The following is a 26899-nucleotide window of genomic DNA, read 5'->3' on the forward strand; positions in this document are numbered from 1 at the left end:
TGGAATTAAGGCCCCTCTGGCTTTAGATCTGTGATCTTATGATTTATTTGATTGAATAATTCAAATCTGAAGATTTTGCAGTTTTTTTAAAAAAACTGTGTCATTTTGATCTAGTTTTTTAAAAAAGCAGCTGAAGATTGTAGCATCCATCTCTAGTACTGAGCCTCATTTTCTTCCGCTATAAAATTAAGGGGGCTGGCCTCGGTGCCCAACTTATCATCGGTTGTGATGTCAGATTCAAAATTTGATGCTTGCTGAGTTCTGATTGGTTCTGAAATGGTAGAGAGACCCATGTTGGGATTTATATGGATGTATATTTTGCTTATACAAAAGGCAATGTGCCATTCAAATGTGAAGAGCTTGAAAAAATTGAGAATGAGGAAGAGCACTGCTGTGATCTCTTTTCTACAAAGTACTAATTTATGTTTATTTCCTTCATTTCAGGTTCCTGGTTGTTAACACCATGGGTAGACGTTTGGCCATGCTTTTGCACCTGCTTCTTCTCCAACATTTTGGAAACACTGAAGAAAGCCAAAGAACTGAACAGACTCCTGAAATAATCCAGTTTACACAATTTCAGTACAATGTCACCGTGTATGAAAACTCTGCAGCCAAGACTTATGTTGGGCATCCCATAAAGATGGGCATTTATCTCACAAATCCCTCATGGGAATTACGGTACAAAATTATTTCAGGGGACAATGAGAACCTGTTCAAAGCCGAAGAACATATTCTTGGGGATTTTTGCTTTCTAAGAATAAGGACCAAAGGAGGTAACACAGCTATTCTTAACAGAGAAGTTAAAGATCATTATACATTGACTGTGAAAGCAGTGGAAAAAAATACCAATGCTGAAGCCCGCACCAAAATCAGGGTACAGGTGCTGGATACAAATGACTTAAGACCTTTGTTTTCTCCAACGTCCTACAGTGTTTCTCTGCCTGAACATACAATCATCAGAACCAGTATCGCAAAAGTTAGTGCCACAGATGCTGATATAGGAACCAATGGAGAATTTTACTATAGTTTCAAAGAAAGAACAGATATGTTCGCCATTCACCCAACCAGTGGTGTGGTTGTTTTAACTGGCAGGCTTGACTATGCAGAGACTAAACTGTATGAGATGGAAATCCTTGCCGTGGACCGTGGAATGAAATTGTATGGCAGTAGTGGTATCAGCAGCATGGCCCGACTGACTGTTCATGTGGAACAGGCCAACGAATATGCCCCTGTGATAACAGCAGTGACCCTCTCCCCATCAGAACAGGAGAATGATCCTACTTATGCAGTTGTGACAGTGGAGGACAAGGACCAAGGTCTCAATGGGGAAATAGCTTCTTTAAGCATTGTGGCAGGAGACCCCCTTCAGCAATTCCGAACAGTGCGATCTTTTCCAGGAAGTAAGGAATATAAAATCAAAACTGTTGGTAATGTGGACTGGGAGAGCCACTCCTTTGGGTACAATCTTACCCTTCAGGCTAAAGATAAAGGAAACCCTCCACAATTCTCATCTGTAAAAGTAATTCATTTGACATCTCCACGGTTCAAGGCAGGGCCAGTTCAGTTTGAAAAGGATATTTATAGAGCAGAAATCAGTGAATTTGCCCCTCCCAACACTCCTCTGGTCATGGTAAAAGCCATACCTCATTATTCACACTTAAAGTACGTTTTAAAAAATACTCCTGGCAAAGGAAGGTTCCATATAAATCCCCATACAGGTCTAATTACGATTTTAGAACCAATCAGGACTCAGCAAGCATCACATTTTGAACTTGATGTCACAACCAGTGATAGGAAAGCCTCCACCAAGGTCTTGGTGAAAGTAATAAGCACGAACAGCAACCCCCCTGAATTTACTCAAACATCCTACAGAACATCCTTTGATGAAAATGTACCAATAGGGACAAGTGTCATGAGTGTAAGTGCTGTCGACCCTGACGAGGGCGAGAATGGCTATGTCACCTACAGTATTGCCAACCTAAATCACGTGCCATTTGTCATTAACCATTTTACCGGTGCTGTGAGTACTTCAGAGGACTTGGATTATGAACTGATGCCCCGAGTTTATACCCTGAGGATCAGAGCATCAGACTGGGGCTTGCCCTATAGGAGAGAAGTTGAAGCTCTTATCACACTCACTCTAAACAACTTGAATGACAACACCCCCTTGTTTGAGAAAATAAATTGTGAGGGAACAATTCCTAGGGACTTGGGTGTCGGGGAGCAAATAACTACAGTTTCTGCAATTGACGCTGATGAACTTCAGTTGGTAAGATATCAGATTGAAGCTGGAAACGAGCTTGACTTATTTAGCTTAAACCCCAGCTCTGGGGTCCTTTCACTGAAGCACTCTCTAGTTGAGGGTTTAGGGGCCAAGGTTTCTTTCCATAGTCTGAGAATAACAGCTACAGATGGAGAAAATTTTGCAACACCATTGTACATCAATATAACCGTGGCTACCAGTCGCAAACCTGTGAATTTGCATTGTCAAGAGACTGGTGTGGCCAAAATGCTGGCCGAGAAACTTCTGCAGGCCAACAGATTACACAACCGGGGAGAAGTTGAAGATATTTTCTTTGACACTCATTCCATCAACACTCATGCACCACAGTTTCGAAGTAGTCTTCCCACTAGTATTGAGGTGAAAGAAAATTACCCTGTAGGTTCCAACATCATACTCATGAATGCTACTGATCTTGATAGTGGTTTTAATAGCAAACTGGTCTATGCTATTTCTGGGGGAAATGATGATAGCTGTTTTATTATTGATTTGGAAACAGGGATGCTAAAAGTTTTATCTCCCCTTGACCGAGAGACCACAGAAAAATATACCCTGAATATTACTGTCTATGACCTTGGAATACCACAGAAAGCTGCTTGGCATCTTCTAGACGTCAGAGTTTTAGATGCCAATGATAATAAACCAGAGTTTTTACAAGATAACTATTTCGTTGAGGTGAGTGAAGACAGGGAGCTGTATAGTGAAATCATCCAGATTGAAGCTGTAGATAAAGACCTAGGATTGAATGGAGAAGTGAAATACTATCTTCTTACGGACACAGACAAATTTTCAATTGACAGTGAGACAGGTATTGTCAAAGTTGTGGGGCCTTTGGATCGGGAAATACAGCATGTCCATTTCTTAAAGATTGAAGCCAGGGATCAAGCTAAAGTGGAGCCTCAATTATTTTCTACTGTGCTTTTGAAAGTATCATTAGAAGATGTGAATGACAACCCCCCTAGATTTATTCCATCTAATTACCTTGTGAAAATTCGAGAGGATCTCCCAGAAGGAACTATCATCATGTGGTTAGAGGCCTATGATCCTGATTTTGGTCAGTCAAGTCAAGTGAGATACAGCCTTATCGACAATGGAGATGGAAACTTTGATGTTGACAAACTCAGTGGAGCGATTCGTATCATACAGCAGCTGGACTTTGAGAAGAAACAAGTTTATAATCTGACCATCAGGGCCAAAGACAAAGGGAAACCCATTTCCCTTTCTTCCACTTGTTATGTGGAAGTCGAGGTCATTGATGTCAATGAGAACCTACATCCACCACTGTTTTCCAGCTTTGTGGATAAAGGCTTAGTGAAGGAGGATGTGCCGATTGGTACCTCAGTGATGACGGTGTCTGCCCATGATGAGGATACAGGACGGGACGGGGAGATTCGTTACTCAATAAGAGATGGCTCTGGTGTTGGCATTTTCAAAATCGATGAAGAGAAAGGTAAGACCCCTTACTGTTCTTGCTCAATTAGAAACATGAAAAAAAGTTCAATTATATTTAAGTGTTGATTGGGGGTGTTTTCTTTATGTATGTGTACGTTAGGACTTGTCCCCTAAGTTGATAATATTTTTTTACAGTTGTTGCAGAAAGGGTATGTATGTGTGTTTGCCATTAAAATTGGCAAAGCTTTGTTTGCACCTAAAATAAACTAATAGGGAAGAATTATGACCCCTTTAGACAACTTGTATATCTTAACAGAGCATTAAAGGTACAATTGCTACAATACTGCCAAGTGTTAAGGGCTTCCAAAATTTTTTCTGTAGTATCATTGCAGAAGGGAATATAGGTTGGGTTGGATTGGGGTTTTTTTGTTTGTTTTTTAAGCCTTTCTTTTAAGACTGAGTGAGAAATTCCATACCTACCCAAAACACAAATGCAAAATTATTCAATATAGCCTTCATGGCAGAGTGTGCTGGAGTGCCCCATCCAAGTGGGGTTTTCCTTTCAGGAACCCAAAATAAAACTAGTTTAATTGCTATAAACCATGAGAATGGCTCAGTGAGAAGTTTGTAATTTATCTCATACTCTGGCTTTGAATTTCCTTGATTCAGAGAACTTGGAGAATGACAGAAGGGAGTTTTGTAATCTCAGACCACATCGGCCTTGGATCTCTATGCATTTATAAATTTCCACTTACTTTAGATATTATCTTGTTAGATTTTCCCATTCTGAAAGGGGCATTTTTTTTCCTGATTCATTTGGATTATAGATGAAACCTTGCCCTCTCCTCCCAGCGCATAAAGTAATGTAATGCATCTTTCTTAGTAGAATCTGAAAAATGTTATCTTTTTCTCTGCCATCAATGTTCTAATGGTTTCTACTGTATTTTGATTAGATTTTACCTAGCAAAATGTCATTTTTCCAATGGACCAAATTTTTTCAGAAGGGTTAGCCTCAATCCAAAAAACCTATGATGCCTGAGTAAAAGGGATATCTAGCATGATTAGATTAATAATTTTAAAAAAACCAAGCTCACTTGTACAGTATTTGTTTCCTCTGCTGTGAATGGTTTAAAACTGGCAATGGTTTTGTAAGAACATCAAAATAGAAAACACCCCCAAAATCTCCAGGAAAAGACCACAATTTTAACTTGGCTTTTCTTGCTTTTTCATAAGTAGTTATTTCTGACATGTATTTTCCCTTTATAAGAAATGTCTCAAAGCTTTAATGCATCTTTATATAATACTATTTCCAGAATTAGTATTGAAAGCATTTAAAGAGCTTGGCCAGAGTTAAGAGCTAAGTAAAAAATAGAATCAAGACCTAATTTGGGTTCTCTGAGCAGTTTAAATTACACAAGTAGTGTCTTTTCAGTTTGTTCTTTGAAGCTTGGAGTATTTTTGTTGCTGTTCTGTAAAGGATAATTTAGAACTACTACTTTTCTTGTATAAATTGAAGGGATTCAGAAATTCCTATTGAAAGGAAACAAACATAAAAGACAACTCCAAAACAACAACAAAAACCAAATCAGTGATGTAGCCTGAAATAGTCATATAGGATTTGAAAACCTGTACTTAACGCCAGTTTTTGCAAAGTACAAACAATGGAAGGATCTTCCTATGATGACCAATAAAAAAAAAATCACGTGTTGAAGTTTTAGATGAAGCTCTTTATAGATTTGGTGTTTCTGGTTGGTTGTTTTTCATTCTTGAAGAGGACCATGACATCAGGGAGGTGATGCCATGTTGTGCAACTGAATTGGATTTAAGTGAGGCAGAGCTGTGCAGAGTCACCAGCCTCACTTTTTCCTCTGGAGCCACCTGGGTCCAGTGGCAAGATATAAATCAGGACAACTGGAGATGACCTTGCAGTGGGGGAGACATTGGCCTTTTTAAGCTAAGGTCTTTAATAGGTCTCAGTTTGACTGAGGGAATGCTCAATCAGTGATTAAAGGTATGTAAGAAATGAGGGGAAGAATGGCTTCTTTGACCTAATTTAAAAAAAATCAATCTGGGAGGGGAAGACCTTCAGGGTTTCTGGCCGAAACAGAAACAGTTGCTATTTACCTTCACTCTGAGGTTTAGGAGGCGCAGAAACAAAGTGAATTAAGAGTGGGTCTTGAAGCTAAGACCTAAGTTCCAGTCCTGGTTCTGTAGGGAAGTCGCTTGATCTCATTGTTTTAAGCGACACTCTCTAAGACTATAAAGGTGCAGAAAATGTTCCAGCTTCCATCGGTAGAGGAAATTTCCTCACCTCTTTATACTAATAGAACTTCAGGTCCTGTGTTTTCCCCCTTATAGGATCATGACTTTAGAGATGGAAAAGGCTTCATTGTTCATCCAGTCCAACTCACTCATTTTATATGTGGGGACTAAATCCCAGAGAAGAGAAAAGGTCATTCATTGGTAATGGCAGAGAAGTTTCTTCCTCCATACTGGCAAACATAGGCAACTTTTGACTATGTTAGACAGTCACATGAAACCTATTTGCATTTTGACCATGTCTGAATTAAGATTACATTTCTGGAGGTGGTAAAATCAGTAGCCTAAGATATTTTAGAGAGTCCTTCTTCCATGTCATCATCTCATTATCTGTCAGGAGGTACAGACATTTGCTTTTGTGCTACGGAAACACTAACGTTAGGTATAATTGCCTCTGTGACTTTGGGGTGTGCCTGACTCTAATTTCTGTTTTGAATATGATTGAGTAGAAAGAGGTAATTCAGGCCAGGAAGAGGGAAAGAAGGGAAGGCGAGAACACTAGGGGGAAAAAAACACCCAACTACCAATATGAATTGAACTTTTCCTGTCTCTTGTCAGATTCAGTTTCTTTGTTGAAACTATTTGTTGCTGACCCTCTCTGGGTTCCACCTTCTCTTTAATCTCCTCCCCTCTACTTCGAATATTCTTTGGTTAATTGAAAAGGTGGGATTTCAAAACATCTGAACTAAAATTCAGAGACTGGGGAGAAGGTGCTGCTAATATGCCTCTTCAGAACTGCTTTGACCTTGAAAATAAGCATGTCAACTAAGATGTATTTGACCTCTGCCCTTTGGCTTGTGCTTTAAAACAGAGGGTCCTAACTCTTTTTTGTGTCCTGGACCCCTCTGGCAATCTAGCAAAGCCCATGAACTCCTCAGAATGGTATTTTAAAGTGCATAGAATACGTAGGATTACAAAGGGAAGCAGTATTGGAATACAGTTATTTTTTTTTAAGAAGTTCATAAAGTCTGAAGTTATGATCTCCTGCCAAAATAGGATGATGCGTTTAAAAAAGGAACAGTTATTTAACACAATACATTTGCTCCATGTAGACACTTATTGTATTTGCATTCCTAACGCCTAGCACAATTCCTGGCATGTAGTAGGTGCTTAATAAGTGCTTGTTGATGAATTAATTAATAGTTTTGCACACCAATAGCAGTGCCAACAACAGTTAAAGCATTTATGTACATATTAAAAAAAAGAAAATCAGTATAACCTGAGTAATTTAAGTCTGTTACATAATTTTAAAATTTCCTTGTTTTCCACTAAAATCTTTATACTTAAGCTTCAAAAGCACCCCCCTTCCTACGTACATACACACACATATACACATATACACGGACACTCACACACAAGTGCTTTTTTTTTCTGAATCAGCAAGCATTTTATTAAGCAACCACTGTGTACTGGTGCAGGGTGCCAGATAATAGGGGGGATACGAAGAAAGGTTTAAAAAAAAAAGACTCTGCTTGCCCTCAAGAAGCTCACAGTCTTATGGGGGAGACAGCATGCAAACTCTAATCAACTAGAATTAAGGAACACTGGGGAAGACTATTTTGTAGAAGGTAGGATTTTAGCTAACACTTGAAGGAAGCCAGGCAGCAGAGATAAGGAGAGAGAGATTGCACTGGCTTCCAAGAACAGGTAGGCAAAGGAAGTTTCCTGTTAGCTAGAGATTTTGCACATTGGCAAACAAAACTGAACAGAACAAAGACCTAATTGACCTTCTAGGGAGTATCCCGTAATTAATTAGGGTATAGGTATGATAGTCATTTTTGACCCAACAGATAATCTTTGCTTTATGATTTACATTTCTTTAAGTGGCCTGTGGACATTAGTGAACTGTGCTGTGATCACTATAACTGCCATTTGAAGTCTGTGAGAACAGAATGTGACCGGTAATATTGTTTGGACAGTCAAATGTTGAATGAAGTGAAATTCACTCCCATTGAAGAGCTTGTCTTCAGAAAGCTATAATTAAGTTACACCCCGTTTATTTCTCTCCTTTAAAAACCCTGTTGTCAGCTTTGTAAAGTGGATTAAAAAAAGGTAAATGAAGGATCTTTAAAACATGAGACCTCTCATATTTAGATTTTTGATCTGCCTGAGAGATTACAGTATTCACCTCTCATTTCAAATTTACTCAGAAGCACTTCAAAGTGAGCTTCAGAGGGAAGCTAAACAGAGTCACGAGAGACTCATATACATTTGTGGAATAAAATGCAGCAAAGTCATCTTAGTAGATGGTTAGATATCCTTGTTAGTCATTACAATGTACTGTCACCTTGGCTTTTCTCTTTTAACTAAGTAATTTCTCAAAAATGGGAAGATTGCTTCAATGAAACATACTTCAGTCATTTAACAGGTATTTATTAATCACCTGCTGTTGTGTGTCAAGCATCAGGGATTCAAAGACAAATGAAGCTCCATTCCCTCAAGAAGCATATGTTTTATCCAAAGAAAAGACAACTACACATTTAAGAATATAAAAAAATAAATAAATACAAGGTCATTTTATGTGTGTGGTGGGGGGCGGGTGTTAGCATCTGGGAAATCCAATTCAGTTCAAGCCAAGGCCTGTGGATTTCCCAGTATCTCTTGCATATACCCCGTTCTTCTCTGACCCTTTGGGTGGGGCACTCATCACCACTTACTTCGATTACTGATAGAACCTGCTGGTTGGTCTCCCTACTGTCAAACTGTCAAAGTGATCTTCCTAAGGATAGTTCTGACCATTTCACCCCTAGTACACACTGCAGTGGCTCCCTATATCATGGGGGGAAGTGAAAGAGGGGGCAAATACAAAATACTTTTTGGTATTCGAAGCCTTTCATTGCCTGCTCCCTTCCTATCTTTTCACTCTTCCTTCTCCTCCTAACCCCTATGGACTCCGAGATCCAGGGATACGGCTTTCCTGTCTGTTCCTGGTCCATATTCCATTTCCTGACCCTGCATTTTCACTGGCTGTTTCCCTGTGCCTGGGACACGTGTTTTGTGACTTCCATTCTTTCTTCAGGTTCCAGCTCAAATACTAAAATGCCTCCCTCTACTGAAGGCATCCCTAAATTCTAGTGCCTTCCCGGCCGTTGATTTCCTGCAGTTTATCATTTCTATAGCTTTTTTGTACATAGTTGCATGTTATCTACCCCATTAGATTGTGGGCTTCTTGAGAACAGGGACTGTCTTTTGACTTTCTGTGAACCCCTAGCATTTAGCACAGTGCCCAACACATAGGTGCTTAACAAATGCTTATCCACTGATTTATTACTCTGTGCTAAGAATTGGAGATGTAAAGACAAAATTAAGCAGCCTCCTGCTTTTAAGAAGCACAAATAATGTGTACACACGAGAAAGAGAAGGGAATAAGCATTTATAAAGCTCCTACTATGTGCCAGGCACTTTAAGTGCTTTTACAAATATCTCATTTGATCCTCACAGTAACTACACTGTTATTACCCTCTTTTACAGTTGAGGAAACTGAGGCAAACAGGTTAAGTGATTTGTCCAGGGTCACACAGCTAGATTTTTAACTCAGGTCTTCCTGACTGTAGGCCCAGCACTCTAATCACTGTGCCATTTAGCTGCTATACTTACACATATATAGAAAATAAATAGTGGGGAGGGAGTACGGATGGGTAAGGCCATCGCAGCTCATTGGGGAAGTAAGAAATGGCCTCTCGTAGGAGCTGGCATTTGAGATGAACTTTGAAGGGAGTTGTATGGAGAATTTTGAAATGTTTAGCCTATGTCTGCCTTCCTAATGAGTGGATTGCTGTTAAATGCTCTTATTTACATTTTCTACTTACTCTAGAGCTTTTGGCTTTTTGGTGATTGGATTCTTAACTGGTAGTATAATGCATCTGGGAAAAGGCTTTCATTTTTTAAAAATTCCAAAAACTTTGGGAAACTATTTCCCCCCAAAATTAACTCCCTAAAATGGCATATTGTTGTGTTTTTGAACATATGTCATCACCATAGTACACTGCTGAGCTTGGGATCTGAATGACAGGAGACCATATCAGGCTATGTCCTATTAGGAAAGAATGACTTCAAAATACAAAGTCAGTAAGACTGTTTTGGAGCTGATATCGGATATTCATTAGGGATTTGGGATCCTTTCAAAGCTAGTTGGGCAGGTAATCAGTAATAATCCCCAGAACCTCTAATAAGCAGTTTTTTATTGATCTGCCTTATTTTTAACCAGTGCTTCAGTAAGTTTAAGGACATGCTTTTATTTTAAGTAATCCAGTAACATTTAGTTGTATTACCATAGAAATTTTTTGGAGGGGATGTCAGAGAGTTGTGTGAATATGATGGAAGTGGATGGTTTGTGAATACAGGAATATTGGCATAACAGGAGAAATAGAACTTTTTAAAAGAAAATAGTGACTGCGCTTTAGAAGTGTAGTAGACTGTGGTGGGACCAAATTACCTCTATTGAGGCTGGGCCTAGAATTCCTGGCAGCTAGGAACTTAAACAGATACTGGTGGGAGGCCCAGTTAGGGGAGTTAAGAAATTTGCTGCTGAAAGGGCTTTTGTATTTCTGTCTTCTCCCTCCCTGGCAGCTGCCGCTGTCCGGCTCCTGCTTTCTGTTCTATTCCTAGGAAAGCCAGAGAGAGGGGAAAAAAGAAAGGAAGAAAGAAACTCAGACATCAGCTACAGTGAGAATAAAAAGCACTGGTTTTGGCAGAAGTTAAGCTATGATCTTGAAGGCTTTTCTTGCTCTTTTCTGGAAGAGAAACCTGCCCTCAGCCTTCTCTCCTTCCGATAGCCCTGCAGAATTACTGAGCATGAGCTGAAACCCCTTTGTTTTTCTCTCCCCCAAGTGATAATGGCCTCACCAGGGAAAGAAAAAAAACTCACTGAAGTTAGAGAGTTTTAGGGTGAGAGTAGGGTCTCATTAGAGAACCTAAGGAAAGCTCATTTTGTTCTAAGAGAAGATGGGGCACAGACTTCTGCTTAGCTTTCTTTATGATACCTAGCAGGTTGTGCTTTGAGTATTAACTGAACATTAGATACCAAGAGGAAAAAAAAATAAAAAAGCACCATGAGCCCAACCTTTTCACAGGAAGGTAGTAGTTTTTGTAAAATGAAGCTTTGGTGGTTTTATCTACCTGTGTGCAACTCTTCTGAGGGTTGGAATAGGAATAAATTTAATATGGCCAAGCCCTCTTTCAGGCCTTCCCCCTCCCCCAAGTGCTTTTTGGAAGCCTGCTTTGTGGTTTTGTTCTTTCTGGTATGTGGGAGTGGGGGGAGGGGAGTGGTTTAGAGCCTACTGATGCCTGGGTTAGGCTAATGTTTAAGAAACTTGGATTCCAGTCCTAGATCTCAGGGAAGGTACAGTATTCCCTCTGTACCTTGGTTATCTCTTACTTTCATTCTCTCCCAGAATGACTTAATCTTAGCAATTTTTAGAAGAGAGTATCTGAATCAACCGGGTAGCGCTTTTACTTAAGGAAAGAATGAATTGATTATTATCACCATTAGTTGAATATTATTAATAAGAATAATTGTAATGCGAGATAGAGATCCTCTCTTCTAATGAGCTTTACTGAAGTTGTCAAGCTAAAAGTGACGTTTATTTTCCTTTCTATTTTGGTAGGTTTTTAAAAGCACAATATTTCTGTTTAAAAGGGACCCCTCTTGTAGTTCCCTAGGCCATCCAGGAAGCCCTCAGCTTACAAATGGGTTACAGTCTAAATTTTAGACCATAAAAAGTTTTTTTAAAAAGTTGGTCTGAAATCCATAACATATAATCTCATAGAAACAGTGTTGTAAAGTGATTAGAGTCCAGCTTGCCCACAAAAGTCTATTTAACCCATGATATCTGGGAATTCATCTTCCTCATCTCCTTTGATTGAACCTACCTAATACCACTGCCTTCTGTGGTCTTTTTCCTGTTCCCCTTTTTATTCCTTCAGTTCTTCATTTTTTTTTTTACCATTTTTCCTTCTTTTGTACATTTTCCGATGTTTTTCCCCGTGTTTTTGCTGTATTATGAGTTAAATAGTTGTTTATGAACTAGCCTAGGAACTTAAGCACCATTTATAGCATTATTTCTCCATGAAAATGTGTTCTGCACTCTGTCACTCAAGGAATGCTTGTGCCTTCAGGCACCGTGCCAACCATCCATTCGACGACAAACATACCCAGTGTGCACCAAGCAGGGATTGTGTGGCTAGGCATATGGCTTTGCCCTCCTTGTGGCTTTCCCTATTCTGGCATCTTCATGCCATCACAGACTACTTGACTCCAGTGAGAACAGAACTTAAGTAAGCACTCTTTGAACACTGTTATCTCTCTTGGAATTCCTTGGGAGACTCCCATCCCACCCCCAAAAGAAGTTTGTCATTTGTACTGATAAGTATTCAGGAATAACATGTTCGTAAGTCATGGGCTGTTCACAAGTCAGTATTTACCTTCATTTAGTGCTGAGGCCATCCAGCATAGTGGATAGAAAGCAAACCTCCCAGTCAGGAAGATCCGAGTTCATGTCCTGCCTCTGAAGTAGCCAGTCTATGTAATTAGACACCCCACTGAGTTACTTTATTAATGCAAAGAAAACAGATGCTGATTCTGCATTGGTAGAGGAAGTTTGCTCATCAGGAATTCCCTATGCCAATAGGCATTGTCCAAAAAACCCCCCAAAACTTCCCATTCACAAATTTTTCAGGTCAATTCTTTCTCTCTTCCTTTTAACTAATTTCTGTTTATTTGAAATCAGGACCTGTCTGTATACAGTGACATTTGTACAAACTCCACAGTTTCTCAGATTTGTCTTCTTTTCACAGATATTATCAGACTGTTGGAAGCTATGACAAAGGAGCTGGTTTGTAATGTGTTGCTTCACAAGTTTGCAAATGGCATATTTATTCACTTGTTCAGACGTGTCAGACTCTTCGTGATCCTGTGAACTGTAGTAGGCCAATACCGTCCATAGGGTTTTCATGGCAGTGATACTGGAGTGGTTTGCCATTTCATTTTCCAGTAGATTAAGGTGAACAGAAGTGTCTGAGGCTGAATTTGAATTCAGGTCTTCCTGATTCCAGGCCCAGCGCTCTATCTACTGAGCCTCCTAACTGCCACCTATACTCATATAGTCTGTCAGTCTTTCACAGTGTAGTTTGCTCTTGCTGTTTAAATGAATCATAGCCCAGTTATTTTCAATTTTCTTGGTAAGATTTACTAAAAAATAAAATCTTACACATAACCTTAAAGGGTCATCGCATGATGTGATCATTGATACGTTGGCTTGGTGAGTGGCTTCTGTTTCAGTGACACCCTTTCCCTAGGGTTCCTCCCCAACACCAGCCAGTTTGTGCACCATTCTAATAAAGTGCACTATGTAAAAGACTCCACCGCCCAACTTAAAATTTTAATGTGTGATCTTTCAGATAGGTAGACCGGTTATTTAAATATTAAATTAAATATTAAAATATTTACATCAACCCTGAAAGAGGATGTATGCAATTGGGATTCTCTCCAATAGATACTTGGGGGAGGGAGAGAGAGAGAGACAGAGAGAGAGACAGACAGACACACAGACAGACAGAGAGTCAGAGGGAATCCAGAATCACACCAAGTTTTATTATTTACTACTGATTATGTGATTGGATGTACTGAAAAGAAGTTAGTTACCATGGTAATATTACACTAGGTCAGGGGTAGGGAACCTGCAGCCTCGAGGACACATGTTCCCTACCCCTGTAGGGTTCAGGGGCATAACTGGCTATCAGTTTCAGAGTTTTCTATCACATGCAGTAATAGAAACAAATGAATTTGTTTTTAGCTATGTGGCCACATGAAACAGGTGGGGGTTATTCTGGCAACATCAGAGAGGATGCTTAAAGTGAATATTCCCACTTTCCATTACTTATAGAAACATCCTTGCAATGTCAAGGCCAATTATCTAAGTCTTTTCCCACCACCCAGTTCTGCTGCCCTTTACCTCATTCTCCAAGATTTTCCTTCCACAGTTGGGGTTCAGCTGCTGTCACTTCTCTCAGAGTATGGCAAACAGTGTCGGTAGAAGAAAGTCAGATATTTTTTGGGGGGGAATACAAGTGGGATATGTGTATGACTGTTCTTTTAAATGGTCAAATGGAAGACCTAAAATTATTCTTCTGTGGAGCACAGACATATTTACTTAGATTTTTTTTTTAAATGGGAGGAACACTCATTCAAAATGACACCTGTCTCCAGACTTCGGGTGAAATTATGGCCAGAAATCCTTTTTGCATCTAATTCCTTGGGATAGTCCTTTCTACGCTTCTAAAGCATTTAAGACAGTAGTCCAAGTGCGGCAAACAATACCTGTTTCTTTAGATTAAAATTTTTTCTCCAGTCCAGGATTATACTCTCACCAATTTACTATGGAAACTTTCCCATCTGCTTACCTAGTATTCATCTCGCTTTATTCCAGTAATATGATCTGTCAGAAAACCAAGATTTCTAGTAGTAAAGCTAACTGTATTGACAGACAAAAACAATGTTGATTCAAGAGACTTCAGAAATAGGGGATTATGGAGTTTAATAAACAAAGCATCTTAGTTTGTGGTTAGCCCACACCAGCTAAAAGAAGGAACCATTATTATTTTGAGTGAAACTTGCCCATCTTTTGAGACTGCTCTTCATTATAATGCATGACACTGCCTGAAATAATTTAAATAAACCCCGTTTGCCTCAATTTCCTCATCTGTAAAATCAGCTGGAGAAGGAAATGTCAAACTACTCCAGTATCTTTGCGAAGAAAATCCCAAATGAGGTCACAAAGAGTCAGACACTATTGAAACGACTGAACAATGAATGTACAAAGTCATTTAAACATCCAAGATAGTTTGGGAGGGAGGACCCTAGAGGTTGAGGGGGATCAGGAAAGGCTTCAAGTAGAAGATGGTGCCTGAGCTGTATTGGAGGTTGGGCGAGGGAGGGTATCGTTATTTTGAATCTTTAATGAGAAAAAATAACTTCAGTCATAATCTCTCACGTGTCTCTAGTTGTTCTGGGGACTTAAGATGGATGGGGGAGATGATTACAAAAGAGACAGAACTAAAAATGATGCAAACTAGACAGACACAGTATATATGAAGGAAGATATTGAGACCTAAGATGGAGCGCGTTCATCACTCAGCGACACGTTGGGTATCCCTTGGTTGATGGGTATGTTCTCCACCTTTGGCAATGTATGATGCACCTTCTTCAGAAATAATAATAATGATTATGAAGCTAGTATTTATATAGGGTTTACCATGTATCAGGCACTGTGAATTCATTATCGTTTTCTTAGCTCTCAGCTAGCTTCTAAGGTGGTCCCAGAGCCTCCCATTCCCAGGTGTGTCATGGAGTAGAGTGCTATTAAGGGTCTTGGTGTATTTTTTTTTCTTTTCACCTTTAAGTAGATAAACTACTGTTTCACTTTCCCAACGTCTATAGGTATAGGGATTTTTTTTTAGCCTTAAAGTAGAAACAACACAACAACAATAAAGATAAACTACTTTCTTACCTTAAAGCAGATAAACTACCCTTTTTCTCAATAGTTCCTTAATAGACTGTCAGTAATATAAATGCCTTTTGTTTTTGAACAGTGTCTTTTCTAAAAGATACATAATTTGTTAGATTGAGCATAAGAATCCTAAATTCTGTTGCTGTTGAGTTACTAAGTGTCTCTGGGCCTTACCATGTTTTGATCCCCTCTTGCAAATTTTTGCAGTCGGTGAAATGAGGGAGGGATATCTAAATTCGTATCTCTCATAGAAAATTTATTTCTTCTGATTTTGCTACAGAACTTAGGCTTTAGTTATGTTTGTGCATAGAATATAAACTTTCCTTCAAACTACCTGCAGAACTTGAATTTTCAATCATACCATTTAGAGAAAATGTTCACCTCTTAAGGAAAAAGAAAAAAAGACCTTCAGATTATTGAAGGACCTGTTTCTAATTTTCAGATTTACTTTTGTTTTTATTCATGAACCCCAAAAAATTTAAAATAAAAAATTACCCCCAGAGATTCGCAGATGTATTATTTGACACTTTCCTGGGTTTCCTGGGTTGAATTGAGCACATGCAGATATCCTGATTCCAAAGCCATCTGTTGGGTATATTCTAATGTGTCAACAATTTTAATTGACTGCTGCTATTTACTTATGAGTGGCCCATCTTATAATCAGGTTGCACATAACTTTTTGAGTAATGGGGGTGGGGGTGGGGAGGGAGAGGAATCAATGACCAGACTCCAGTTTACTCAGGATAATGCCAACTAAAAGCTAAAGATTTTTACTTCTCTTAAATAAATGGCTTCATGCAGAATGTATTCTTGCACCCCCAACCCCTCTACCATTTTTGTAATTTTCCTTCATTTGTAATTCAAAAGTACACTTCTAAATCATCCTTTCTTAAACCTATGCATAGGAAATTAATAGCGATATTAATAGAATTATTGGTAGTAGCAGTATAGTGTAACTAGAATTATCCCTTACACATTGTGACTTTCCTCATCATGGTTTTGATATGTTGTGGGTCTGCATAAGAAATTAAATAGGAACTTGTGGGGACTTTGGCAGAAGCTGCAGATGAAACATAGAAGCCCCAGATGACATAGAGCCAATGACTAAATACCCCAGACTTTACAATAAGGTACTGTAAACATCCCCTAAAACAAAAAGAAAAAATTCAAACTTCTCTGGTACAAAGGGAGGTTCAAAAAAATTTTATGCAGATTTTCCAGATTGTGAGGGTGCCATGACCCTGACGCCCGCAATATGGAAAGGATAACTTGTATAAGATATTTGCTAAAGTTTTCCTTGTGTGTTTGAATGGAGGACTATATTATGGGGGGGAAAGGAGCTTTGGGCTTCAGAAGGGATAACGACAGTTAAGAATGGGAAGATGAAGGTAATTATGAAGGTTGAATTAATCAAGTGAAAATAAATGGATGTACCCAGCGGCTAAATCGTGAGTTTTGTCAGTGTTGATATTGAAGAAAGTCAATAAAATAAGTCAATAAAGTTCTGTGAAAACACTGTTTGATGGAGGTGGCAAGGTGGGTACGGTGCCAAGTTTTCCAACTTAAAGATGTTTCCTAAAGTGGTGACTTATGCCTAAGAATCTAAAAAGCTTGAGATATGCTATTGTGCAAATAGGTTTCCCTGTGGTAACTCTATTGGTTACACTTGAAGCTTCTGTAACCACAAATAATAGAATCAAGGATACCCCTCCATTTCCTCTTACAAAATGGAATGGGCATTGGGAATCCAAGTTGTATATAATGAGAAGAGCCTTGAAAACCACATGTCCGGGCTTTAGCAGATTGTGATCAGTGATAAAGGGGACTGGTGGCAGCCTGCTGGTGTTGGATGAAAAGAGAGCCAGGTTAGAAAATCATATGACCTTAATTCACCTCTTGCTTTATCCACTTACTGTTGGGACTTTGTGGAAGCCAGTGAAAATTTTTGAGTCTCCATTTTCTAGTCAGTAAATGAGGATAAAAATGTGAAGCCTTCTTCAAGGAGTTGTTGTGTGGATCAAATTAGATAATTTGGGGAAAGGTGCTTTAAGAACTCAAGTTCTCTGTGAATTTAGTGAGGCGCTGTTTTTGGCCTCTAGCTTTCAGATGTGTTTCCCCTCTATTTTCCAGTACCTTTCTATTGAGTGGGTTTAGCTTGAAATGTCGATTCCTCCATTTCCCTCCTCTAGGGAAGACAGGCCCTGGAAAAATCAATGGAATGAGATGAAAAATGAACTGTATAAATAAATATTACTATTCGCTTTGTCAGTTATAGACATCATAGGATTATTAATCTATGGATGAGTTATTAGGGGTCATCAGTGTTGTCAAACTCAAGTAGAAACAGATCCCTGCAGGGCACATGGATTCAGAAAACCATGAATTAACATTACCTATGTTGTATTTTTATTTAATTCATTGAACATTTTCTAATTACATTTTGATCTGGTTCAGTAGTGGTCTTGAATTTGACACATGTCATCTAGTCCAGCGCCTTACTTTTATTGAGGGGTAAACTCATCCTAGAGAGATTGAATTTCTTACTTAGTAAGAAATAGTCGTGGCAGAACTGGGATTTGAACCCATGTTCTTGGACTCGGAGCCAGAATTCTTCCCATGGTTTCTTATTCACTGGGTGAGATTATTCATCTCTATAACCTTTCTATTCATATCAGAATAAGTGTAGGGACTAGATCTGTGATTTCATTGTTTTTCATTTCCCTAATAAGGAAAACCCCTTTACCAATTCTGACTGACACTTCTTCTAATCTTTGAGTTGCCAAGAGCACTGAGAAATGTGATTTGATCAGCATCCATTCAGCCATTATGTGCCAGAGACTTGATTTGAACTCAGGACTTCTGGTTCCAAGGCCCACTCTCTATTCCCTGTTGCTTCTCCCTACTTTTGATACAGGTTTAATTGGAGAAAGACAGACACACACAAACAAGAAAGTATGTGCATGAGAGAGAGAGAGAATTGAGTGTGTGAGAGTGAGCCATACCCATTTGTCTGATTGTGTTCCTTATGAACATGTGTGACCTTTAGCAAGACTCTTAACTTCTCAAGTCAGGGAGACCAGTTTCTCATCTGTAAAATGAGGGATTGGACCAAATGATCGGTAAGGTGCCTTCTCATTCTAAATCCTGTGATCCTGTGGTCCTGTGACCAGCATTTGGTGTCAAGCTCTTCTTTGGAACCACAAATGAAATGTGAAAATTTAACGTGCAGTGCTTGAAGAGTAACCAGAGTTCATCAATCTTTATAATTTGGAGCAAGCAGCCTTGCCTGGTACAGTGTACAGGTTGTTGTGTTTAGAGTGAGAAGACATTGGTTTCAAATCCTGCTCTGCTACTTTCTAGTTCTGTGTTTAACTTCTCTGGGCCTCAAAGACCGAACTAGGTGTCCTCAAAGTCTTCTAAATCAAAATGTGTGATCTTATGAATCAATTAAATAGGACAAGCCCAGGAATAGATTTTTAAGAAAGAGAGCTCAGGAGTCAAAGCAAAACTTGGGGAATTGAAACAGAGACTTCATTTCATTGGGTTAATAAATGGACTGATGATACTGTCTGGAAACACTGGGAGTGGTGTCTCTAATGTAGCATCTTTTTCTGATGAATTTACCCGTGTAACACTTCTTGTCTTGAAATAATACATTGATGAAACCTGGTTAGTTTGGGGGCCTAAAGGCTTAAAGAATCTCTCCATGGATGAGGAGAGGGGAAGGTCAGGTCAATTATGGTGCAAAATAGAGGAAATGAAGTCTTATTTCAGATGCAAGGTATAAAATAAGTATCTTGATAATGGATAATTTAATATTTAATAGCTTAGAGAAACATCACTAGAATTGAAATTATCTCCTGGAGACCCCATTTATATCATCTTCCTTCCTTCTTTCCTCTCTCTCTCTCTCTTCTCTCTCTCTCTCTCTCTCTCTCTCTCTCTCTCAACAGATTAGTGATCATTCACTGTCACAATGTCACAATGTGTGGTGTGTTTTCCAACAGAAAATTCATTCGTAACATCAAATCAAGCTCTTCGAGGGAAAGTATATATTGACGGTCATCTTGGGAAACTTAACCCACAGATGCTCTTGCCAGGTTCTTTGCTTTCATAAGTTTCATGGTTAATGAGCCTGAGCACCCAAGATGAATGATAGCTGTAACTAAGAGAGTAACGGTTATAAATCCCATTCCTCAGGATTAGAAAGCATCCTGAGATATGTTGAGGCTTCATCAGTATGGACTTTAAGAGCAAAAACTAATTCAGATTTCTGGGTATACATTTAAATTCTATATTTAAAGCTTTTCTTTGGATAGGGCAATATATAAAAGGTAAGAACCTAGCAAGATATTTCAAGGATGTGTGAAATGCTTCAAGTATTTATCTTCCCCTTTTAGTATTAAAATGAGTCATTTTGGCCTGGGGATCTGGATGGGGGTCAGTGTCTTACTGTTTAGTATGTAAGACTGAGTTCTAAGAAGTGTTTTTTGGTTGTTTTTTTTAAAGAGAATTACTTAGACACAGAAGAAACTTTAAACCCTAATAATCAAATAGATACCCTGAGATTATTGGATAGTGTTAATTTGGGTGACGGATCATTATGTAGTTTTTTCATGATGAAAAAACCTAGGAAGTTATTCTATTCCTGATCATATATCATCCGTTTCTATTCAGTTATAGCCTTCTTTGAAGGAAGAACTATACTGTATTTGATTTGTAGCCATGAAAACTATGAACTGTTTCCTACCAGTCGTTCTTAATACTGACTATCCTAAGAGAGATTTTGTTTTTCAAAAAAATTTACTTATCCCATTGAATCTAATAAAATACTGAAATTTGATGAAAGTAATAAAATTGAGGGTAAATAATCATAATTAATTTAATGACTTCCAGATATTTTAAATATCTTATTTTTTTTTACATGGTTAAATACTGGAGAATGTAATTTTTGGGTTGTTCTTTCCCAACCAAAATTATAGAAAAAGATAACTAAATGTCTTATAGACATCTTAACCTGAACATGTTCCAAATTGAATGCATTATCTTTCCCCTTAAATTCTTTCCTTTTTCCTAACTTCCCTGTTACTGCCTAGGGCACCGGAAGGTAAAAAGGTGGTGAACCTGACTCTGATAGATTTGGTTGGCCCCAAACCAGTCCCTGGCACAAACATGGGGAAACGGACTCAGTTACCTAAGCTTTGTCCTTACTCTTCTTTAGGAAATCCACATGGTATGCCAGTTGTAGTTCATTCATTCGACAAGCACGTTGGAGCTTCAGCATTAATCCCCAGAGGCTCTTTAGCGGGTGGTAGCAACACCCACCCAATATCCTTAACAGTTCCAGTTTATATCTGAAAGGGAAATAATTCCCAACTGGTTTGTGGTAAAATGAGGGTGGGGTTTCATTTCCTTTGCATATTGAGTTCTGTGTTGTCTGGGTGCCAGATATTGAATCTAATGACTTTTAGCCCATTCTGTGTGTTGTAGAAAACAGCTTTGTCAAAGATGCTGATTGCTGGAATCCTGGCACAGCTTTTAAAATATTACAGGGAAGCAGTTTCTTCTGATGAGAAAGGAGTGTCAGAACAAGATGGAAATGAGTTTTGTAATTATTTGACATTGGGCTCTTGTACTGCTGTATGGTTTGTAAGTGGGTGACTGCAAATAGCCCAAAGGCTAGTTTTTAGTCCCTTTTTTTTTTGTTTTTAGTACTGTTATAGCTTTTGGAAGACTTTGGAGGAAATGAATGGTTTCGACAGGATAGAATGTTCTTAATACTATTACACATTTCTTAAGTCATAGAACTTTTTTTTAAAGCAAATTGCTTCCTGATATAATTTGTGAGTCAATCAGTAAACATTTATTAAGCACCAGTGTTGTAGGTTCAATGCTAAAGCCAGCACCCTTAGTTCGGGTCCAATTTTGGGATGAAATGTGGCACTCATAAGTCACATTTAACAAAGGAGGGGGATTACTTTGCCCTAATACAGCTAGGATATGCAAAAAGGGGATTCAGCAAAGTATACAGTGGTCCTGGATGTGTCCCCTTTTCTCCATCTGTAAATAAATCTGATCAGTCAGTCATCTGGGTTTGGCAGATTTCATCATCCCAGACACCCCTCAAGTCTGAGAATATGCTGCAGACCAGGAAGCTGCAGCCAGTCAGCTTGTGTGGGAAGAGGAAGGTCTGTCAGGGTCAGGGAAAATACATCAGAAAACTGCTGGTCCCATCACAACCTAGGAATGTGCTAGTCATTGTGCTAAGCTCTTTGGATACAAAGAAAGGCAAAAGACAGTACCAGACTTCAAGGAGCTTATGATCTAATGGTGGAGACAGCATGCAGACAACTGCATACAAACCAGTTATAAATAGGATAAATTGGAAATAATCAAAAGAGGATAAGCCCTAGAGGGGCTTAGGAACATATTAGGTCTTAAAGTTGAAAAGGCTTTTACAGTCACCAAGGACCAGCGCAAACCCTAACCCCTTTCAAGATTCAGAAACTGAGGCTCAGCATTGAAGTGACTTACCCAAGGTCACAGCTGGTATTTATTAGTGCTTGGACCCATACATACCGTATCTTTGGTCCAGTGTACCAAATTGCCTATGAGTACTAAGCTCAAATTGGTCTACCTATCTTAAACTACCTAAATTAAACTATCCTTAAACTTGCTTTCTGGAAATAGGTATGATATCCTTAATTTTTTTTTAAACCTCTTCCAAGAGATCTGGTCTGATTCAAAAGAGTTAGATGGTTGGCATACGTATGGAGGGCATCCTCAATGGCCAGCCTGTATAATGCAAGTTCAGAACCATTCTCCTCTCCCACTCTGCAGTTATTGTGGTAATTAGAACATAAGCAGAGGGACAGCCAGGTGGCAAAGTGGAGGGAACACCAGCCCTGGAGTCAGAAGAACCTGAGTTCAAATCCAGCCTCAGATACTTACTAGCTGTGTGACCCTGGGCAAGTCACTTAATCGTGATTGCCTTAAAAAAAAAAAAGACCATAAGCAGGTTGTTAAATGTGTTGGGGTTTTTTTCCCTTTGTTTCTTAACCATAATAATTGCTACTACATTTCTAACTTTCTGCAGGCCGTTTCATTCATACTTAGAAAGAATCTAAATTATTAAGGTTTTAGAAAGACTCTGCATGTACAGATTTGAGAGTGTACATTGCAGTATTATGTTCAATCCCTTGCATCATTACTCAGTTTTAATGGACATTTTTTTCAAAACCTAAAAAATCCACAATTTCATTAGTTCATTGACCCATAATTGGAAGGGACCTCAGAAGCCTTCTGAGCCAACCTCTCATTTTACGGATGAGAAAGCTGACACTTAGAAGTTAAGTGACTTGCCCACGGTCATATAGCCAGTAGGTATCAGTTGGTGGGATTTGAACCCATATCTTCTGTCTGCAGAGGTTCTACCTCTCCTGAACAACTTGAAACCCTTTTGTGCAATAGTAGGTAGTTTCATGAATTTCTTTGGCCTATAAAAATTCATCTCCAGGGTGCCGAACTTCTGATGATTGAATGCAAAGAACATAGTTCGACAGCTCACATTAAATTGATTCATCTGATGCATCTTTTGGGTCACATAGGTGTTTTTTCTTCAGTTTAATTAGAACAAAAAAAACCCGTTCATTCCCTATGAAGTTAAAAGTAGTCTTTAGCAAATAGTTTATTTTGCATCAGATGCTGGTATGGGCATCTGTTGAAGTCATCTGAGAACTTTAACAAACTCCCCTGCTGGGCCAACTGTCGCATTGACAGGTAAATAGCCGTCCACAAAGAGCTTGGAATCCCCCTTGCCCCCAGTTTTGCTTGGCTTTTGAATGTGGGGATTGTCTTATTTTGAACCCTATTGATTAGGTCACTGCCTGATCTGCTAGAAACAAGAGTTGCCTAGGGGCCATTTCACTGCAGGAGGGTTATGGAAACTGGGTGTGAAACAGCCACATGTGGTTGGTTTCAAGATTGCTTTCTAAACAGGAATCAATTCAGTCGGCCTAGGACGTATTAAGGGCCTATTAACTTCTTCAGGCCTCTCTTTAAGTAGAAAAGCTCTTATGAGCAGAGGAATAATAAAAGGAAATGATTACCAAAAACCATGAAGGTACATCTTGCCATGTCTCTGTGGGTGCATCTGTTGAGTTGCAGATTTATTTCCTACTGTGGCATCTGCTTAGCTTTTGAAGTCCCCATTAAGGTCAGAGAAGGGGAGCTTGGAAATAATTACATAATGTTTATTCTTTTCTTTGAAGATTTAAACAGTTACAGTATTGGAACATAATTAACAGAGAATAAAACCCAATTTAGTTGTGTTTGTTTGGTGGGGTTTTTTTTTTTTAATTTTAAAGTTGAGAAGTAAGTACAGTTTTTTTTCAGGGTTGGTTTAAAATTCTAGCTGTGTTTTTGTTTTTTAAAATAATTCTCCATTATATTCACTAAATAAAGAAATGAGTTCTTAAATCAATATCTGTTGACCCTTCCTTCTTTCATGTTTAGTGTGCTGATAGCCCAGCTCAAGGTTTATTTGTCTGGGAGATAAAAGCAGTTTAAGGCTTCTTACAAAGCAGCCCCATACCATGTCCTTTCATTTATTCCACATGCCAGCCACAATGAGCTGCTTTTTTCCCCCTCATTCTTCATCTGTCCATTTTCTGTCTCTGTGGTTCCTCACACATTCATTCATTCCGGTCCTTCCTCTGTCCCTTATCTCTGTCACTCTTTCCCTGCAAGGCCCAACTTAAATGAAGCCTTTCCTGAATGACACTTCCCCCATAACAATAATAATACTAATGATGATAATAATGATAATAACTAATATCTATATAGTGCTTTGAAATTTGCAGAGTACTTTAACATATGTGTATATTATCTCAGGTAAATCTCCCAATAATGTTACACTATGTGGTAATACTGGTTTTTATTTGTTTGCTTATTTTGTTTTTTGGCTGGGGGACTGGACTCATTATTTCATTGGTATGTGGCCATCCCAGTAGATAAAACTCCCCTACTTGATACTTTAAGTAATTTACATAAGCATCTTGAACCTTGGTCCTGAATCTGAGCCTGTCCATTATGTTATGCTCCCTCTCAGTGATTTTGCACTGTGGGCATAACTGTTTTACATAGGAAGAAACTGAGACTGAAAGAGGTTAAGTAATTTGTCCCTGATTATGTGGCTGGTAAGGTTCAGGTAAAATTTGAACCCTCATCTTTATGACTTCAAGTCTCAAGTTTCTAAGGTGAATTATGAGCTGCAGAGTAATCATTCATTCATTTCCATCTACCATTGAGCATATATTGATCATATATCTTATAAAACACCTTTTAAAAATAAAAGCTTTATTGAGGCTTAAAAAAGTCGCTTATGTATGTATGTATGTATCACCCTTTCCTATCCAGCGAGCCTTCCTTTGTAACAAAACAGTGAAAGAAAACTAACAGATACAGCATCTGATAATGTATGAAATGTTTTGTACCTGTAGTCTCCTGCCTTCCCAAGGACCAGGATTGCATTTCCTCATAATATAACACTTTTAACTTTTATATAAATAATTTGATTTTCATTTGAGACAGTGTTACTTCTAGCCAAATTAGTTCCAAATGGCATCAACTTTATGTAACAATTCCATTGAGATGTATGAGATGATTTCATGTCATCCTTGGGAAAAAGTCACCTTTATCAAATGTATTATACGTTATGTTAACAGTATATCTTGTAACTGAAGGGTAATAGCAATTTTATGAAAACTGATAATTATGATGATGATAAGTTGAAGACTCTAAATTTTGCTGGGGTGGTTCCGCTTCTGCCAATGAGGAGATTGCAACACCTTCCCCCAACCGGTCTTAGTTGATCCCTTTCATGGGTTGCTGTGGCTGAAAAAAAGAATCACCTGGTGTCCCACCTTCTGGTGGTGAACCTTTCCAAAATGAGCCAGGCTCATCTTTGGACAAGAGACGTACAGTCTGTTGCCAAGATCGTTCTTGAAACTTTTCCAGCTTGGTAGGACCTTTCACAGTTTATGTTCCACTAACATAGCCTTCAGGAATTAAAGGTTACCCCTTGGCACAAGGAGGCATAAGATTAAAGCTTTAATGGAGGTTAATAATAAATTGAATTTGTAGAATGTATTAGAGTTTACAGAGAGGCCTGTCATCTGTGAACAGCAGGATGTGTGATGTTGGACAAGTCATAACCTCTCTGTGCTTCAGTTTCTTCAGCTGTGGGAAGTACAATGATTACAATCCCCTGATGGGGAAACTGAGAATCAAAGAGGTTGTGACTTGCCCACTGACACACAGCTTATAGGTTACAGGTTATAGCTTTAGAATTGGAAACGGTAGGGACAGGTAGGCGGCACAGTGAATAGAGCACCAGCCCTGAAGTCCGGACGACCCGAGTTCAAATGTGGCCTCAGACCAAACACTTGACTACTAGCTGTGTGACCCTGGACAAGTCACTTAGCCACAATTGCCTTAAAAACAACAGCAACAACAACAAAAACTGGAAAAGGGGTGTCATCCACCCCCCTCATTTGACAGATTAGGGAACGGAGCCCTGGATAGGTTAGTCTCACTGGTGGTAGATAAGTGACAGAGTTGGGATTTAAACTCTTGTCCTCGACTCTTAAAACATTCTTCTTTCCATTGCATCATGTTGTAGTAGTCAGCACTTAAACCCAACTATAATTATTCTTTAAACCCTCTGCTTTTTTTTTTCTGCTTCCCTCCATCCTTCTTTCTACCTCTCCCTAATTTAGTGGGTAATTGACCAATTAAATGTAGGTTAGAAAAGGAACTATGCAGAAGAAAACCTATTTATTGACTCTTTAGAATTTGGGGATTGAAGAAAATGTTAAAGGAAATATGGTAACCACTTGAGTACATACATTGTGCCTTGTTTGCAAGTTCTGGTCTGGAATAGGCTTTGCTGAATAGCTCCAACTTTAATTCTCTATATGCTGATAAATCATCTGGAAGTAAGAAATCTATTATTTTTCTAACCCAGACAATGGCTGTCTGTTTAAATGGAACAGTTGGTTGATTCCAGCTTTTCAGGGCTGTATTCCCCAAAGCTTACTTCCCAGAGTTCTGTTCACTCTCTTAGCTCCAGAGATTTGAATAAATTGAGTCAGGAAAGCTCCAGGAATTTTGGGTGGGTCCCTGAGGTTGATTAATTTAATTTGTTTTGAGCAACTTTTATAACTTTAAACCAATATTCTGGTAACAGAAATCAAACTAGTAAATGAAGAATAATAGATCCCCATCACTGAGGGCATCTTCCTACAGTGTGGGTATCTAGGAATGGATTTGGATCCTCTATACTATAAATAAGCAGACTTTTGCATGTGTGTGACCTATAAGAAAATACAGAGTACTCTAA

At 38.8% G+C, this 26899-nt stretch overlaps 1 protein-coding gene across 3 annotated transcripts in view; it reads left to right on the top strand.

Moving 5' to 3' along the window:
* The window catches only part of FAT1 (FAT atypical cadherin 1), a 170804-nt gene that overhangs the window by 19106 nt on the left and 124799 nt on the right, over positions 1-26899 (top strand). For all 3 annotated transcript variants that reach the window (XM_020968485.2, XM_020968488.2, XM_020968486.2), the window contains exon 2: positions 445-3731. In XM_020968485.2, coding sequence (XP_020824144.1) covers positions 464-3731 — 3268 coding nt within the window. In that variant the 5' untranslated portion in view covers positions 445-463. The remainder of the gene's footprint in view (positions 1-444; positions 3732-26899) is intronic.

Source organism: Phascolarctos cinereus, unplaced genomic scaffold (assembly GCF_003287225.1).
Source record: "Phascolarctos cinereus isolate Bilbo 61053 unplaced genomic scaffold, phaCin_HiC Scaffold_9;HRSCAF=440, whole genome shotgun sequence".
NCBI lineage: Eukaryota > Metazoa > Chordata > Mammalia > Diprotodontia > Phascolarctidae > Phascolarctos > Phascolarctos cinereus.